The 17,057-nt window shown below is 37.0% G+C and overlaps 2 protein-coding genes across 2 annotated transcripts; one reads left to right on the top strand and one right to left on the bottom strand.

Moving 5' to 3' along the window:
* Positions 1-307: 307 nt before the first annotated feature.
* On the top strand, positions 308-8,400 carry LOC127795957 (1-deoxy-D-xylulose 5-phosphate reductoisomerase, chloroplastic). The gene is made up of 12 exons (XM_052327947.1): positions 308-625; positions 1,345-1,523; positions 3,278-3,364; positions 4,023-4,148; positions 4,233-4,295; positions 5,375-5,524; positions 5,746-5,813; positions 6,505-6,616; positions 6,867-6,971; positions 7,099-7,220; positions 7,804-7,950; positions 8,055-8,400. Exons 1-12 carry the CDS (start codon positions 535-537, stop codon positions 8,236-8,238), a joined length of 1,434 nt encoding a protein of 477 aa, XP_052183907.1. The 5' UTR covers positions 308-534; the 3' UTR covers positions 8,239-8,400.
* Positions 8,401-8,909: 509 nt separating this feature from the next.
* Positions 8,910-12,274, bottom strand: LOC127795958 (uncharacterized). The gene has a single exon (XM_052327948.1). The coding sequence runs from the start codon at positions 11,900-11,902 to the stop codon at positions 10,964-10,966; it is 939 nt and encodes a 312-aa protein (XP_052183908.1). The 5' UTR covers positions 11,903-12,274; the 3' UTR covers positions 8,910-10,963.
* Positions 12,275-17,057: the final 4,783 nt, after the last annotated feature.

Genomic DNA, 17,057 nt, shown 5'->3' with positions numbered 1-17,057 from the left:
AAGCAGCAATTTTGGGGGCACTTTTATTTTATTTAGACCACCGGGGGGGAAGGTACCTCCACACAAACACAAGCAGCTGGTGGAGGGGTGGGCATTATAGACTATAGCTGTATAAAATAAAATAAAATCAAATCAAATGATTTGGGAAAGCTCAAGTGAAGAGGGTATCGAATGGTACAGAGGTGGAGCAGTAAACGACAGCACACATGGGAAATGCCAGCCCTGGATGCAGGTATGTATGTATGTCTGCATGTATGCATGATGGAGTCCACGCCACCCCCCACCTTAACCATAAGAAGCCCTCTTATCCGTGTAATTTTCTCTCGCTTTCTCTCTCTCCATAAGACACCTCTTCCCTTACTCAAACCACCACAAAATAATGTCGCTATAATTTGATTTCCCCAAACTCACTCTCTCCTTCCCTCTGCCACTTCCTTCTTCCTACACACATGCATTCACAATAACAAGACCCATTTGCCGTTTCAATTTTTGAAGTTGAGAATCACTAAAAATTCAGGAGGGGCCTGTGGTAATATGGCTCTGAATTTGCTCTCCCCAACTGAGATCAAGTCCATTTCTTTCTTGGACTCCTCTAAATCCAACCATCATCTTCTCAAGCTTCAAGGTCTCTCTCTCTCTCTCTCTGATGTCTTCTTCTTCTTGTTTTGGGATACGGTGTTCTTTCATGGTTTTGAGTGCCTCTGCTTGTGTAGTAGCTTCAATTTGTCAACTGGGTTTTCATTTTTGTGTTAATTGTGGTTTGGTTTGGAGTTGCCCGTCAATAGGGATGCTTTTATGTTGGATTAGCATTTGTTGCTTTCTGGGTTAGTTCAGGTTGGTTCACTTCAAGCTATAATTTTACATGGCTCCTTGGTTATTCCTAGACTATATGTGCTCGTAAAAAGAAGGGTTTCATGTAATTCAAAGCATAACCCGAAGAAAGAAAGAAAGAAAGAAAGAAACTCAAAATAACTCTTTTCCTTCTTTGATGTTATTCACTTGTGTGTTGAACTCGGGGCTCAAGGATTTACTAAATTCATTCAATGTTAATTCGACATGGCTTCCAATTTATACATAATGATTATATTTGATTCTGCACTTTTCCCTTTGCACAAGATTGAACTGTGAGAGCAATGAAGTGTAACTGGAGTTCTTTCCCGTTTGGGTTTTGTAATTTAAGGTCCAATGAATGTTTGTAAGGGAGAAATCTGCTAATAGTTAATTCTTCTCTAGTGCATATTTTGTAAAGCAAATATGCAGGTAGCCCTTTTTTGTGGATTTTTCTTTTTTACTTCTTTGACCAAGGAAGATTGAGTTCAAGTGCACTGGCTTTGATCATTCTAGGTAGTTTTTCTTTGAAGAAGAAGGATTGTGGAGCAACATTTGGAAAAAGAATTCATTGTTCAGCTCAGCAACCTCCTCCAGCCTGGCCGGGACGGGCTGTTGTGGAGCCAGATCGTAAGACTTGGGATGGCCCAAAGCCTATCTCAATCGTTGGATCCACTGGTTCCATTGGAACTCAGGTGAAACATTTCTCCTCTTAGATATGAGAAAATTGCCATGTGGCTTCTAGACCATGGTGTTAGCTTGATGAGATTATGTGTTGTGGCAAAATCCAAAATACTCTTTCTCTCATTTTGTATTTCTTCAATGTCATCCTAACCTACATGCACATCTCTACACTTATTCACTTTTCTACTTGCATGACCATTTAAGTCACCTCCTATAATGATTGTTTTTCCTCTAAATATTTCTTTTAACAATCCCTTCTTTATCCTCCCACCTTTTTGCTTTTTATTTTTCTCCCAATCCAATGTGTGGTGCATATGTACTAACAATATTTAAAATATCTTTTCCTAGAACAATTTTAACTATGATGATTCTATCTGCCTACCTCTTTATATTTAATATGTCACCCTATAAAGTCTTATCCATAATAATCCTTACTCCGTTGATCTTATAGTTCTTCCCCAAGTATCAAAGTTTATATTCTAAGTCACTCTAACACTTTTAGCCGTTTCAGCAATCTATTGTTTCTTGAAGGGTAATAATATTGATTCTTGTCTTGATTATCACATCAACCACTTATATAGATTTTTCAAATCAAAGTTTCAACATCCCATTTTCCAAGCCATTTAAGCAATCTATTGTTTCTTGAAGGGTAATAATATTGATTCTTCTCTTGATTATCACATCGACCACTTATATAGATTTTTCAAATCAAAGTTTCAACATCCCATTTTCCAATTCTCAACCTATTGTCTTGGACTAACTTATTTACTTGTATTTGTTCATAAAAATACAAGAATCCTTAAAATTTAACCCTATATCTGAGCATCGATACAACAACCTGTTGGAATACCAACAAATTCACTGAACTTCTATTGAATCTACTCAATTCTGATCGGGATTTACACAGCTCAAGAAGGAAAAGAAACAACCAGGGCGCTCGAGAGGCCCCAACTCTCCAGAATTCTCTTACAAAATTCAGCACACCTCTCTCTCTCTCTCTCTCTCTCTCTCTCTTTCTCTTATTTATACCCTGTCCTACTCAGTATAACTGCCTCTGGCAGCACATGCTGGTTTGTTACACACAAACCAGCGATTTCCCCTACTGCCCTTTGCACCTGCTTGGTGTTACACGAGCCCCACGCATTTTACCCCCCTACTCCTTGCCCCTTGGGCCACCTCTAGTAGGTCCAATGGACCGGGGGCCTATCACAACCGTATCTCATTTTTCATTACACTTGGGTGATACCATGAACTGCTAGGAGAGTTATGTCCCAACAAAATAATATTTATGTGGATTTCATGATGAAGGATCTGACGTTTTCTATGTTGGCTGTTAGCTACCTAATATAATCTCGTCCTTTATCCAACTTGGGAACAATTGTGATGAGGAATACCTTGGACACTAGTACTTTTGAGGGGATTACTCAATTTATAGGCAAAGGATCTCTTACGTAATAAATAATGTCTCATTTTTTTTTTTTCCTGTGCTTACTTTTGTACAAGCAATGTGCTGAGTGAACTTGCTTGTAGGAAACTATCTGAACTACTTTGTATGATTCTTCTCCACGTATAATGTTTTACCATAGCACTCATATTCTCTAATAAGTTGATTATCACCTCTGAAAACATATCCTTCTGATTGGGAAAGGCCATATTTCTGTCATGTTTTATATAAAAAGCAATTCTTAAGTTTTCTGGTCAAACAAGTTTTACTGTTGGTGCTTTACAGACTTTAATTGCTGAGTCATAAGTTGGTGCTTTACAGACTTTGGACATAGTTGCAGAGAATCTGGACAAGTTTAGAGTTGTGGCACTGGCTGCGGGTTCAAATGTGACTCTTCTTGCTGATCAGGTGATCATTCTGTTACTTTATGGGATTGGAAGAGTTCTTGCACTTTGAAATTGTAACTCTCTTTTCCTAGAGCTGCTAATATGTTTTTTCTTGTTTGGTTGTTGGAATCAATTGCCAAAAAAGTACTGTCATATAAAATCAAGGCTGCCAAAACTTGACAAAGCTAGTTAACTGGATACATGCCCAACCATTTCCTAAGGCTAGTGCCTTATAATTTGTCAGTAAGGTGCTTCTGGAAATTTGAACTACCTGGGAAAAAACTGACCATAGCCAATACATAGAATTGCATACATGTCTTTGTTATGAATTTTCTGTAATTCATGTGTATAACAAAAGGAAAATGAAAGTGAATCAAATCCAATCTGAGTAGATTATAAAGTTGTAAGAAATTGGCTACAGTCTATTAATAGCCAGTTGTCTGTAGGTAAGGTTTGTGCCCTTCTTTTCTTAGTCTTGAAAAAGTGTTGTTTCATTAATCAGAAAGATTAACTTTCTGATTATCTCAAACTGACAGTGGTCTGTACATGTGCTAATCCCTTTCCTAATGATTTGTGTACCAGGTTCTGTTCTCATATTGTCTGATCAATGCACGCTGTACAATATACGGCTTTTATTTAGTTTGGAAGTTTTGTTGATGGTAACAATTTCTGTCACACAGGTTAAAACATTCAGACCTCAATTAGTTGCTGTTAGGAATGAGTCATTGGTTGATGAACTGAAAGAGGCCTTGTTTGATGTTGAGCACAAACCTGAAATTATTCCTGGAGAGCAGGGTGTCATTGAGGTATGTCGCCTTCACTCCTTGCTTCTTATATCCGGATACTATCTGGCGTAATGTGAAAAAGGATGTTAATGATCTTTTTTCCAGGTTGCTCGCCACCCAGATGCTCTCACTGTAGTTACAGGCATAGTAGGATGTGCAGGTTTGAAGGTAAACTCTTAAATCTCTGCTTCAATGTTGAACCATTTCATCTAGATCATCTTGAGCCTATCCATTATAATCAGAACTTGAGATATTTCAGTTTTATGATTGTTTACATGAAATACATCATCTAGAGTAGGATTACTGTATGGGGAATGGCCTTTATATACAAATGCGTATATTTGGCTATTCTTTCCTGTTACACTTATAAGCGATAAGCGCATGTGTGTGAATGTCTTATGTTCCTTAGAAGTTGACATTTTCTCTTGTTCTTATTATTGAGAGATCCATTAAAATTCTGCAATCCCCTGTTCCAATTACTTGGGGTTGTCTACATGAATGTTTGTCCTCTAGTTTCCAATTAACACTTGTTATTTATGTATGAATCAACAGGAAAAAATACCAAGTTATAGAACATGGGATTTCAAATTCAAATTATTGCTTTGATGTGGAGAGACAAGGAGTAAAGTTACTCAGCTGGATTTTGTTTTTGGTGATTGATATTAATAATTTTCTTTTGATGTGTAGAGACAAGGAGTAAAGTTATGGGGGAAATCTCCTTCCTAGTGGAAACATGATACAACCAATACTTTTTTCGTGTTTGTCTGTTCAAATGAGTATGCCACATCTTATTTTGTCAGGAATCACTTTTTTGGTAATACCGAGAAATTTGTCATTTCCTCATCAGATCTTTCCAAAACAAAGTCATTTATTTCAGTCTATTTTTGAAAAGAAAAACCTATTTAAGTAGGTAAAGGAAAATAGGAAAAGAGAAAATGTAATCACCTTGACTAGAACTAGAAGGCTCTCAAACTTCCTGCCATATATTAGAAATAGTATGTGCCATGATACCAAGGACTGTATTACAGAAGGAGATACAGCTTTAGATGAAGAGGAAAACATGCTAGACTAACATGTGATAGAACTCCAAATACTAAAAAACAGTTGGCTTCTACTTGCTATTCCCAGCCTATTTTGTTTGCCTTAACTTAAAAATCTTCAATGGATATTGCTTTTTTCTTTCTTTGAACAGACTAGTTTCCTCTTCATAATTAAATTCAAACTTTATTCCTGTACTACTTTGATAGCCTACAGTTGCTGCCATTGAAGCGGGCAAAGACATAGCCTTAGCCAATAAAGAGACGCTGATTGCTGGAGGTCCTTTTGTCCTTCCTCTTGCACATAAACATAAAGTAAAGATTCTTCCAGCTGATTCAGAGCATTCTGCTATTTTCCAGGTATGAACAAATACCTTGGTTAATAACTAAGGATGTCACAGACATTTGCATAAAACCAAAGGATTCTTTTTCTTTCTTTAGTTTATTTGACATAATCATGTGAATTGTTATTTGTACCAAGTAAAATTGTGGCCTTTCACAACTATTGTAATTTGTAAAATTATATGCCTCCAAATCCTTCCGTGGCATTACAAGTCTTAAAAGAGATGTTCTTGTTTCAGTGCATTCAAGGCTTGCCAGAGGGTGCTCTTAGGCGCATTATTCTGACAGCATCAGGAGGAGCTTTCAGGTGTGTCAGCTTAATTTCAGACAGGTGTTTGGATTGTATAAGTATATAGTATGAACCCTGTCTTTACAACATACCTAGCATTTATCCCACTATGTGGGGTTGCCAGCATGAATTCTAGCTTTTTGAATCATCTTTACAACAGTCAAAAAAAGGATGCAATAGGAAGAATATTAGAATGTTTTATACTAGTGAAGTTTTATGTATTCAAGCCGTCTTAATTCATTGAGTTCGATTAGTGTAATTTCTTCTTTCCCAAATTGTGCGCCTAATATGTTTCTCCTCCTTGGGCTGCATGAGTGGTTAAGCTTTACAGAGTTTAATTTGTATCATACCATAGTGTTAAATGCTATAGATCTCTAGTTGATTAGTTGATTGGTGATAAAACATAGGCGACCCTCAATAGTGCTGAAATGCATTTTTTGTTTCTTTCACTTTGGCTATGTTTTGACCCCTTTCATAAATTTATTCCAATCAAATTCCTTTTCTCTTCCCCCTGAAAATGGAAATAGAACGTACAAAGAAATGAAGAAGCCGTCATTGACCTGTTCTGAGGAATGGAATTGGATACACCCCTCCCCCTTTTTATGTTTATGCATTAGCGTGGCAAATTTTAAAGAAATGCTGTATGTTTGCTTATAGGTCCATTATTGTGGAATTCAGGTCTAACCATGTATTTTTGTTCAACTGTCAGGGATTGGCCTGTTGAAAGATTGAAAGAAGTTAAAGTGGCTGATGCTTTGAAGCATCCAAACTGGAATATGGGAAAAAAGATTACTGTTGACTCTGCCACCCTCTTCAATAAGGTGATTAACCTTGCAGTCTTTTTTGGATTATAATGTTTTATAATCTTCGATCTCACATCTGAAACTGTGGTCTCAATTATGGACAGCAATTTTTATTTTTAGTTTTTGAGTTCACAATGTGATACTCCATCATCTTTTTACATTATTATTTTTTAATTTGTTTGATCAAATGTCTCAAACTGTGGTCATAGTTATAGATGGCAAAATTTTTTTTTTTTTTTTTGACTGTGATAATGCTTCATCTTGGCAGGGTCTGGAAGTTATTGAAGCTCACTATCTATTTGGAGCTGAATACGATCATATTGAGATTGTTATTCATCCCCAATCTATCATACATTCAATGGTTGAGACACAGGTTTCGCCCATTTCTCATCTTGGTTCTTATGTTCTGGATTGGTGCTTGAGATATTAATTATTTTTTGTCTACTTCATAAATATGTTAAGCTACCAAGTATCCTGCAATGACAGCATATGTTTCTCAGGATTCCTCTGTTCTGGCACAACTGGGGTGGCCTGATATGCGTTTGCCAATTCTGTACACATTATCTTGGCCCGACAGGATTTACTGTTCCGAGATTACTTGGCCCCGTCTTGATCTTTGCAAGTAAGTGTTCTTGGCCAAGAAATATTCATAATCTAGAATTTTCTTTTTTTTTTCTGAAGTTTCCATTGTTTTTTATGCGGCTTCATGAAGATAAAGTTAAACTCAATGAGTCTCAATGTGACCAAACATTTTAAGTAGTTGGGCGTATCACACTCTACGTGGTATTGATTCATGTTGCATAACTACTATGAATAAGTAGTAGTTGGTGTCGGTACATGCAATTATATTTAAATGATAATGGCATTGGCAGGTTTGAATATTTCATTTTCCTGCTAAGGGTTTGGTCTTTCTTTTAATCAGAAGCTAAGGAATTGCAGTCACTCTGTGCTCAGTTACACATCAAATAAACTATACAACTTATACGTATTGCAGTTGAGGAACAGGTTAAATCTGTTCTCATCATGCTTGGAAAGCATCAATATTCATCTCACGTTCAGTGTTGACTTAATTTTCTTTGTGACCATGTAAAAATTATCGGTTTTCTTTTACCATACTGCACTGAATGTAGGGTTAAATTTATGGGGGAAAAAAATTATGGGCGATTTCTTAGTTCAGTTGAAATGATGGAAATGTTTCGACACAGGCTTGGGTCGCTTACATTTAAAGCCCCGGACAATGTGAAATACCCATCCATGCATTTGGCCTACGCGGCTGGACGGGCTGGAGGCACCATGACAGGAGTGCTTAGTGCAGCAAATGAGAAAGCTGTGGAGATGTTCATCGATGAAAAGTATGTAGTTGAAATTAACTTTTCCTTGACGGTAGAAAGTGGATGCGATGCTTAGTTGTGTAAAGCTGAGTTCTTCTTCTCTTTGTTTGGGGGGTTTATTCCAGGATCGGCTACCTCGACATCTTCAAGGTTGTGGAGCAAACATGCGAGGAGCATCAAGCAGAGCTGGTTGCATCGCCGTCGCTGGAGGAGATCATACATTATGACTTGTGGGCAAGAGAATATGCAGGCAGGATACCAACTGCTTCTGGTATGAGTAGTAGTAGTAGTAGTCCTGTTGCTGTATGAGAGTTTAAAGCCTTTTTTGTTTTTTCCTGCATTTGGGCAAATGGGCTTTCGGGGAAATGAAGCTGCAGCCTGCATGTTGTTGGATCATTGTTTTCCTGATGGAAAATGTGAGCAATCCGTAATGTGTTTCTTCATATGTAGACTGGTTTTTGTTTTGTGTTTTGCTTGGTGTTGGATGGTGAGTCAGTCATTTGTTGAATTTCCAAGCTGAAACATGATGGCATGTCTGCAGACAGCAATAGAGGGATCAAGATGAGAGAGAGAGAGAGAGAGAGGCCCTTCTAACCCTAGTAGTACAAATTTATTGGGACATTGGTGGTGAGTGAGGGCCTCTCCTCCTCTTTTATTCATAATCAAAGTTCAGCTCAGAAATTGCCTGAATGCATTTATAAGATGATTTTATTGAATGATAAATTAGTCCTTGAAATTAAAAATAGAAATTGCCTATAGAGTCCAAATAATTTTTCACAATACATAGCCATTGGTTACAAAAAATAGGAAACCCTTGTAAAATCCAAATAATTTATACAAAATTGTAAGATAGAATAACTGTATTAATTGGTTAGTGAACATCCATCCAAATTCTCTATCAACAATAGGCTCCTTTGTTTGTAACGGAGGTGGGGCTATTGTTGAAATTGTGAAGCACGTGTTAGAGCGATAGTGTTAGCTTCTTTTTTTTTTTTTTGGGGGGGGGGGGGGGGGGGGGGTGTCAATGCCTTTAATTTAAATTTTATCAACTTTAGTTAATATTTTACTAAATTGTGAGTGGAATAAAAGTTATCTAAAAAAGAATTAATTGTGAAAATATTCATTCTTAGTGGGGTCCAATCCTTTTGGGAAAGGATTGTTGTCACTTATCTTACAACGTTGCATAGAATTGAGTATATAGAGAGACAGAAATCTTAAGTGTTCATCAATTGGAAGAAAGGTGAAAGTATTAATGGGATGGGAAAGAAAAGGAAGAAGCCAGGTGAGGTGTGGCGCTTGTCCCAGCTTTTTCCTTGCAATTGCAAGCCTCTGAAATGTGGGTTGCTGCCATGTATCTGAATCCCACCAATCTAAATGGTTTGGTACCCATGGAGGCTATATATATATTGGGGTATGTGCGTTGGTAAATGGTGAGTAAAAAGAAATAAGAGATGTAATTTATGCATAGTAATAAGCCAAGCTAAAGATAAAAGAAAAATGAGAGCAGATGAGGTAACATTATTCACAATGTTACAGATAGAAATAAGAAGAATTCATTCATCCAGGAGAATCAATCACTGCAGCGGCAAGCAAACGTAAAGTGTAGTAACGTAAGGCCCACTATATGGGCATGCCATGCTGTGCAAGAAAGAAAGAAAGAAAGAACGGAGGTGGTGGTTGATATGATGATCTATCTGGATCTATCTATAGTAGTAACAGTACAGACTTGTGGCCCAGTTAAGTTTTGCAGTTAGTGATTATCAGATGCACAAGTTAAGTTTGATGGGAAAGTTCTTCCATCCCATCAAACTATTAATCAAATAAAAAACTGAGGACAGCAGACTGCAAACAAACCAACACCCCCCCCCCCCAACAACCCATTTGGGAAACTTGGGAGATGGGAATCACAAGTAATCTTTGCTAGATCAATAATAACAAATCTCAATAATTGCATTGCAGTCACTGAAAATAGTTAGTTTGTTTATTGGTATTAAAAGTTAGGGGGCGGGGGTTAAAGTTTAAAAATAATTTAGGGTTACATCAATAAGTATCATTGGGATTGTGAGTTGTACTTGTAACGTGTGTTTAAGAAAGAAAAATGTGATAATGTAAAGCGCAAGCAACCCTGTTGTACTAAATAATGTCAGGCTATGTGTGTGTGTGTGTGTTGTTATTCAGTGTCAAAGAGTAGTCTAAATAATGAGACTACTTGTTCCCCCCTCCCAAGTACAAAATGCTATTTAACTACACACACACAGAGCTCGGCTTGGCCATAATGGAAGGTGGCTAATCAATTACCGTCAATAAAGACAATTACCCAATAATTATTTATTTTCACAAGTATTTTAGATATTAAACAAACAATCAACAAAAGAAAATAAAAAGCCTAAAAATTGGGTGTGTACTTAGACCAGCACAGCACGTAACAGCTAAACTATTGCTGCTGGGTCCTGGCGTAAGGGGTAATAATATATATATATAATTTTAAAACTATTTTTAGTAGTACTTACTTATCTGATGGCGTCTTCCAAATCCACTTTACTGGAATGTTGTACCAACCAACCAACCAAAGAAGTCCTAAAGCAGGCAGCAGAGAGGGGAGCCAAGGGGCTTTTGCTTTACACATTTTCCCATGTTTATTACCAATTATTTAATTTCCAGCTAAACTAAAGAAGAACTATGGATCACAGTTAGCCACCACCCAATACCCACCATGTTTAAGATAATAATTCATCTCATTGCATGTTAATTTCAAAATTCAAAATTATCCAAAGATATATATATATATATATAAGCATTTGCACTGCACATAATAATAATAATAATAAAACAATAATTAATTAATAATGATTAAAGCAAATCCCACACAAATACATTTCTATGTCTACCTCTACACCTCTGCGGCTCTACCTCTTAATTAAATCCACCAATCTCCGATTTTTATTTTATTTGAAAATTAGAGACACGCTAATAGTAATAGGCTTAATAATAATAATCTGGAAAATTTTAATTAATAATAAGCTCACCGTCACCGTCACTGAAATGGGTGGAGATTTCTGCTCATCCCGTTCACGTTAGCAAACATCCCAACCAAGTCTTGCCTGTACGGCAGGGACGTCTGCCGACTATTTCTGCCCTTCCCCCCCGCCCCCGCCTTTTCATGATGACTTTCGCCGGTTAACAACTGTGGCTTCGCTTCTCCGGCGCTCTTCCCTGCCGCCGCGGTTTCTGCTTCCTCCCGGGCCTTGTAGTCGTCCTTCTTCGTGTTGGCGTTGGAAGGGGCGAGAAAGACGAACGGGTCCTTGCCTTCACTGTTGCTGCGGTGCAGAAGGTCGCGAAATTTCCACCGCTTGGACGTTCCCGTGGACCGGCTCTTCTTAGGTCTCCCAGGCGACGACTCAGCCGCGCCGCTCTTCGGCGACCAGACGCAGTACGTTTTGGCCGGCAGTCCGTCGAGCTCGTCTGCCTCGGAAGACGAACAGGACGGAGGATCGCGGTCCTCGCTCATCAGCTTCCTCAGCGAAAGCCTAACCGACGACGACGGCGTCGGCGGATTATTCGGAGACTTAGACGGACTATTCCGTTGAACAGTACCGACGTTGTCATACTGATGAACACCGGTAGAAAACAACAATTCCCTGTCGAAAAGGGGGAAAACAGGCCTGATCTGACCGTTGCAGAAGATCTCGTCTGCCGGTATCGTCCCCGTGGACTCCCTACTCACCGAAGGAAACTCAAAACCGTCATCGTCGTCGTCGTCGTCGCTCTGCCGTGACTGCTGCGTAGGAGGTCTCTGTTCGGACGCGAATTCCAATTCGGCTTGAAGATGGTGGAATCCGAAGAGATCGTCATATTCGGAATCGGATTGTTGACGGAACTCGTCGACAACTCTAGCAGCGATCTCAGCAAGTTTAGCGGAAGAATGGGTAGTGAAGCTTGGAGAAAGAGAGATCACAGGACTGGGCGGCTGCATTTGATAGGCAGGTAAAAGCTTCCTCCGCAAGTCAAAATCAAAATGGGTATGTTTGTTTGTTATCTGATGGATCTTCCGAGAGAGAGAGAGTTGCGGAAGGGTGTTAATTTGTTTGGGATTAGTTGGTGAAGAAGGGGGTCGCGAAGAAAGTGTGTGTCTGTGGAGGGGTCAGTTTGAATTGAGGGTAACACAGATGATCGATGGGGATGGATGGGTTATGGGGATGGCGATGGCGAGTGTTTTAATGTGAAAATCTGGGGGACGCTTCTTCTTCTTTCGTATTGCAAAGGCAAACCACCCATTGAATAGAAGAAATGGGCAAAATGAATGCTTTTTTGCGGCCTTCCTTTCTCTTTTCTTAATTATTATTCATTTTCAATATATATATATATATAGAGAGAGAGAGAGAGAGAGAGAGAGGAAGAGGGGACTCGGGGAGGGGAGTTGTGACTTGGTTTTCTTTCTTGATTCATACGTAACACGTGTTTGAGTTCCCACGTGTAGCGCTGGTACAGTACACACGTATGCAAGGTGAGAAGCGACGACGTCCGCCCCCATTTAATGGGGGTGGGGGAGGGGGGAGTTGGCTAGCACTTGGCACTTGGCACTTGGCACTTGGCACTAGGCTGTCAGTTGTCTGGGCGTAAATAACAGTATCAATCTTTTCCAAATTATGCTAAATACACCTCATATTTGTACATTATAGGCTATATACAGACTAAAATATCTCCAATCTTCATGCATCTCATGGTCTCTATACGTCTCATGAGAGATATTTTTGTCATTGATACACCTTTATATAGCCCAAAATATACATAAAGATGTACTAATAACATTATTAATCTTTTCCTTCACCATAATGCACACTCAATCAATCAATCTCTCCAGTCTGCACTGCACTTGCTTTTCCATGGTATACTTCACCACCACCCTTCCACGCTTCTAATAATAAAAATACGTTTTTCTATGTTTTTATAAATATGTTCAAATTGGGAAATGGCTAAACATTTATTAGAGGCCAATGTCCACTCAACAATCAATTCGGGTCAGAGTTTTTCTTGTGTTTGTGTTCAAATTCACTTTTTTTTTTATATATAAAAATTATTATATTATCCTAATCGAATAATATAAAATTTGTTTAAGGTTAGTAAAATTGAAGAAGGGGTCGTGCACTTCCCTCCCTCTACACCCACCCCTTTATATGTTTGCGGCGTTGTTTGATACGTGCAACAGATCACTCTCTTATATATAGTAATTATTTAATAACATACTTAATTCTTTGTTAGATAAGTAGACACATAGTTTTGATCTCTCGAGTAATGTTATTTAATTTATATTAATTAATGAAATAAATTATTATATGTAAGTTAAATTGCACTCAAATTTCTTTATGATTTGAGTTATTTGCAAAGAGAGAGATATAATGTGAATCAAACTTACTTTTCAAACTTTAATACAAATCAAAGAGACAGTTATTCTTGGGCACCATCATTCATCAAACAATATTCGTTGGAACTAGAAAACATTGTGATCCTCCTACCTACCAAGGAGGCTCACCTTACAAATTATTTAATTGACAAACATTGATAAATTGATCATAATCTCTCTGTAAGCTTTGGAGGTGAAACAATTCAATCAATGCAAGCAAACGAAAGAGGGTTGGATTGGGTTGGGTTGGTTAGAAGAGGGCAAGGAAAGGCAAGACAGGGCAGAGAGGATAAATAAATAAAGATGGAACCAAAATGGAAGAAATTGGTATATATATATATATATATATAAAGGTGGGGGGGGGGGGGGGGGGGGGGATCATCAGGTCACGGCCATGCGTTTGAATGGTTTCATGGGTGGATGAGATGTGGTCCTCCTCCCATTCCCATTCCCATTCCCATATATGTATGTTAATGTTAGTGAATTTTGAACCTCTAAAGAGTCGTAGCATGTCATGTGTCATGTGTGAATGGAAGGGTGGGGGGGCATGGTATTGGCAATGGTAAGGGAGGGAAGATGGATGGCCGGAATGATGCGAAGCATGCGCATCCACTGATGGATTAGCATCCATATACTTCACAAGACAATGAAGACCTCGCAATCCCAGCTGCCCTTTTTGTTTTATAAGGGCAAATTTGTCATTTTAGTCCACCAACCACTCATTTGGCCGTGTTTGTTAATTAATATATGAGTTGAAAAAGTGATATATAAAAAAAAATTCATATAAAAGTATTTTTTATTATATTTGTTAAATTTATCTTATAACTCTTAAAAAAAAAAATTACGTGACTTCTATCTGAAATTATTAAGATACATTTATTATCTCCCTTTAAATAAATTTATCTTAAACTTCACGTATAAAAAAAATAATTCATATGTTTTTCAATACATTCTAAAGAATTTTAAAAAAAATTAATAAAAATTTTAAAATATTTCTTATTTTCATTTTAATCATTCTATATTTTAATTTAAAAAATATTTAAATTTTTATTTTAATAAAAAAATATTTTACTTATTTTAATAAACATTACCTTAATAAATTAAAGAGACACGGCGCGGGCAAAAATGGTCCTATTTGGTAAGTTGACAAGATCTTCTTAAGCAAAGGTTAATGCAAACCAGCTGCAATATACATCTAATTAATAAATTAAATAGGATACTAATAATACCCCTATAAGAAGGCAGTATCATTGATGAGGTCAAATAACGTGTATTAAATAGATATCATTTAAAATTTTGGATAATACTATTTTGTATAGATAGGATTTGACTGGTGGGTTTACAAGTGGCTTAAATAATCATTTTGTCCCATTCTCTCCTCTCTCTCAATAATCACTTTGCCTATTCCCCCTCTAGCAACCTCTCATCTCTCTCTCTTCTTCTTCTTGTTGTCGTTGCCGCCGCAATCGACCATCCGCCGTCAACCCTCTCGCTGCATTTCTTTACATCTATCTCCTTGTCTCTTCTCGTCGCCTTGCCACCTCGCCTTCTCACCGTTACATTCTCTAATAATCAGCTCGTCTCTCGACGACAAGGCGATGGGGTTGCAACGATGAGAGGAGATGAGGCGACGAAGACAGTAGAGGTGAGGTGGTCAGGTTGTAACAACCAGAGAAAGTGAGGCAACGACGAGAATATGTGAGACGACTAAGGCAAAAAATGACTACGGGTGGTCGGTTGCAACGATGAGAAAAAAAGAGAAAGATGGGGAAAAGAGAGAAGGAGGCGAACAAAATTCATCATATATTATAATATATCACCCTGTAAAAAGTTCTGTAAATTTCTTCCTATACAAATAGCATAATTCTAAAATTTTAGGATCGAAAGGCACCATTCTCATGCTATACTCTTCCAAATCATACTCATAAGCTACACTCTTGTCATAAGCTATACTAAGGAAAATTTTCACCGTTAACAAGTTTTCACGAATATTTTTAGCCAAATGATACAATGAAAAACGATCTCACAAGTATCTATGACAACACTAAACCGACTTTACCTTTATCGTACATATGTTATTTGGTCATGATTAAGTCATCCTTATCATATAAAATAACCCGCAAGTAACTTGATACTTATCCGATCATGCCCACTTTAAACAATAAAAGCAACAATATGACCAACGAAAGTAATATCCTATTTCTAAAGACTAATTATTTAGTATTATTATATTATATTATATTATGATTGTTGTGAAATGAGTGTTAATAAAAGCAAACTTGGAGGAGATTTAATTATATTATATGTATTAACCTCTGGTTGTTGTCTCTTACTATAAATTTCGAACATATATAAATTATATTTTAGTGAAAAATAAAAATAAAACAAATTAATTTTTTTAGAATATTTAATTTTTGGGGGGTTGTTTTACTTATTTCTTTTTGGGTCTGTTTGATGGGAAGATTTGTACTTTCTTTTTAAATAAAAAAGAAAGTTTCCAGTTAAAGGCAAATATATATGTTAATAGATACAACGTATAAGGATTCTTGCTATTGTGCTTGATGGTGACGGTGACGGTGTCGGTGTCGGTGGGGCTATTTGCAATATATACTATATAAAAATAAATAATCCTCTAAATAGGACTTTTAGTATTATAATAATAATAATTAATTTTATTGTAAAATGAAATTATTATTATCCATTAAAGTGATTGATAATTCAGAAATATTACCGCCTTATATATAGGTTTGGTTGATTGGGAACAAACGGGCTTAAAAGGTCAACTCCATTTGTCAACGCAATGCAGCAGCCAAATATTAAAAGGATAATAATAAATGCATATTATTTTTTAATAATATATATGTTCTTTATTGACCAAATAGAGTGGTCATAGATGGGATCTCAGCGATAGGGAGTAGGCTCCGACAATGGATCTGTTTACGAGACAGTTAGTACCTGTAAGCACTCCAGCGCTTGAGTGAGTAAAAGAGTAAAGAAATAACTGTGTATTAGTAGGTCAAAAGGTAGAACATATATTAACTCTGAAAAGAGTTGGTTGAAATAGGAGAAGGAGACGTCCTCCTGTATACATGCATCATGCATTTACAAGTAATGGGATTGAGTATCTGGTGACGGTGGAGATTCACAAGCGATAATATGGTGTCGACGGGACCTTTATTAATGTGGATGAGATCCGTCATTAATGAATATGAGATCTGTGGCGGGGCGAATACCCAGTAGAGACTGCAATGATGTTTGTTGCAAACTGACGCCAAGATGAGAGCGAGATTGGGCCATTAGGGATGAGCCAGATTGGCCTGAGACTGAGCTACGAGGGATGGGCCAGACTGGGCTGAGAAGGAGAGGCTAGATTAGGCTTGGACGGTCCAATATGTTTATTGTTTCTCATTTTTAATATTACAATAATTTTATTAAGTGAGGATAAATATATGTGTCGTGAACTATTTAATTAATTAATAAAAAAAATTTAAATATTGAAAATAAAATTTTAAGTTGCAATTATTACTACTTAACTATTGTTTTTACATTATTATTCATATTAAAAATAAACATTAATTGATAAATTTATTGTGTTCACAAATTTAGTTAGTTAAAAATGCTATATTCGCATGTAGCATTTGTTAAAATAAATAAGATAAAATTAGAATATTTTTAGGATTAAGATATGAAATGATCAAGATAAAAATAAAAATATTCTAAAATTTTT

This window comes from Diospyros lotus, chromosome 2, assembly GCF_014633365.1.
Source record: "Diospyros lotus cultivar Yz01 chromosome 2, ASM1463336v1, whole genome shotgun sequence".
NCBI lineage: Eukaryota > Viridiplantae > Streptophyta > Magnoliopsida > Ericales > Ebenaceae > Diospyros > Diospyros lotus.
The sequence above is the reverse complement of the archived record's forward strand: the minus strand, read 5'-3'. Positions and strand labels throughout refer to the sequence as shown.

Coding starts and splice junctions, on each gene's coding strand:
- LOC127795957 (XM_052327947.1), top strand. CDS start 535: ATGGCTCTGAATTTGCTCTCCCCAACTGAGATCAAGTCCATTTCTTTC. Junction 3,365..4,022: donor TGACTCTTCTTGCTGATCAG/GTGATCATTCTG, acceptor TCTGTCACACAG/GTTAAAACATTCAGACCTCA. Junction 5,814..6,504: donor GCATCAGGAGGAGCTTTCAG/GTGTGTCAGCTT, acceptor TTCAACTGTCAG/GGATTGGCCTGTTGAAAGAT.
- LOC127795958 (XM_052327948.1), bottom strand. CDS start 11,902: ATGCAGCCGCCCAGTCCTGTGATCTCTCTTTCTCCAAGCTTCACTACC.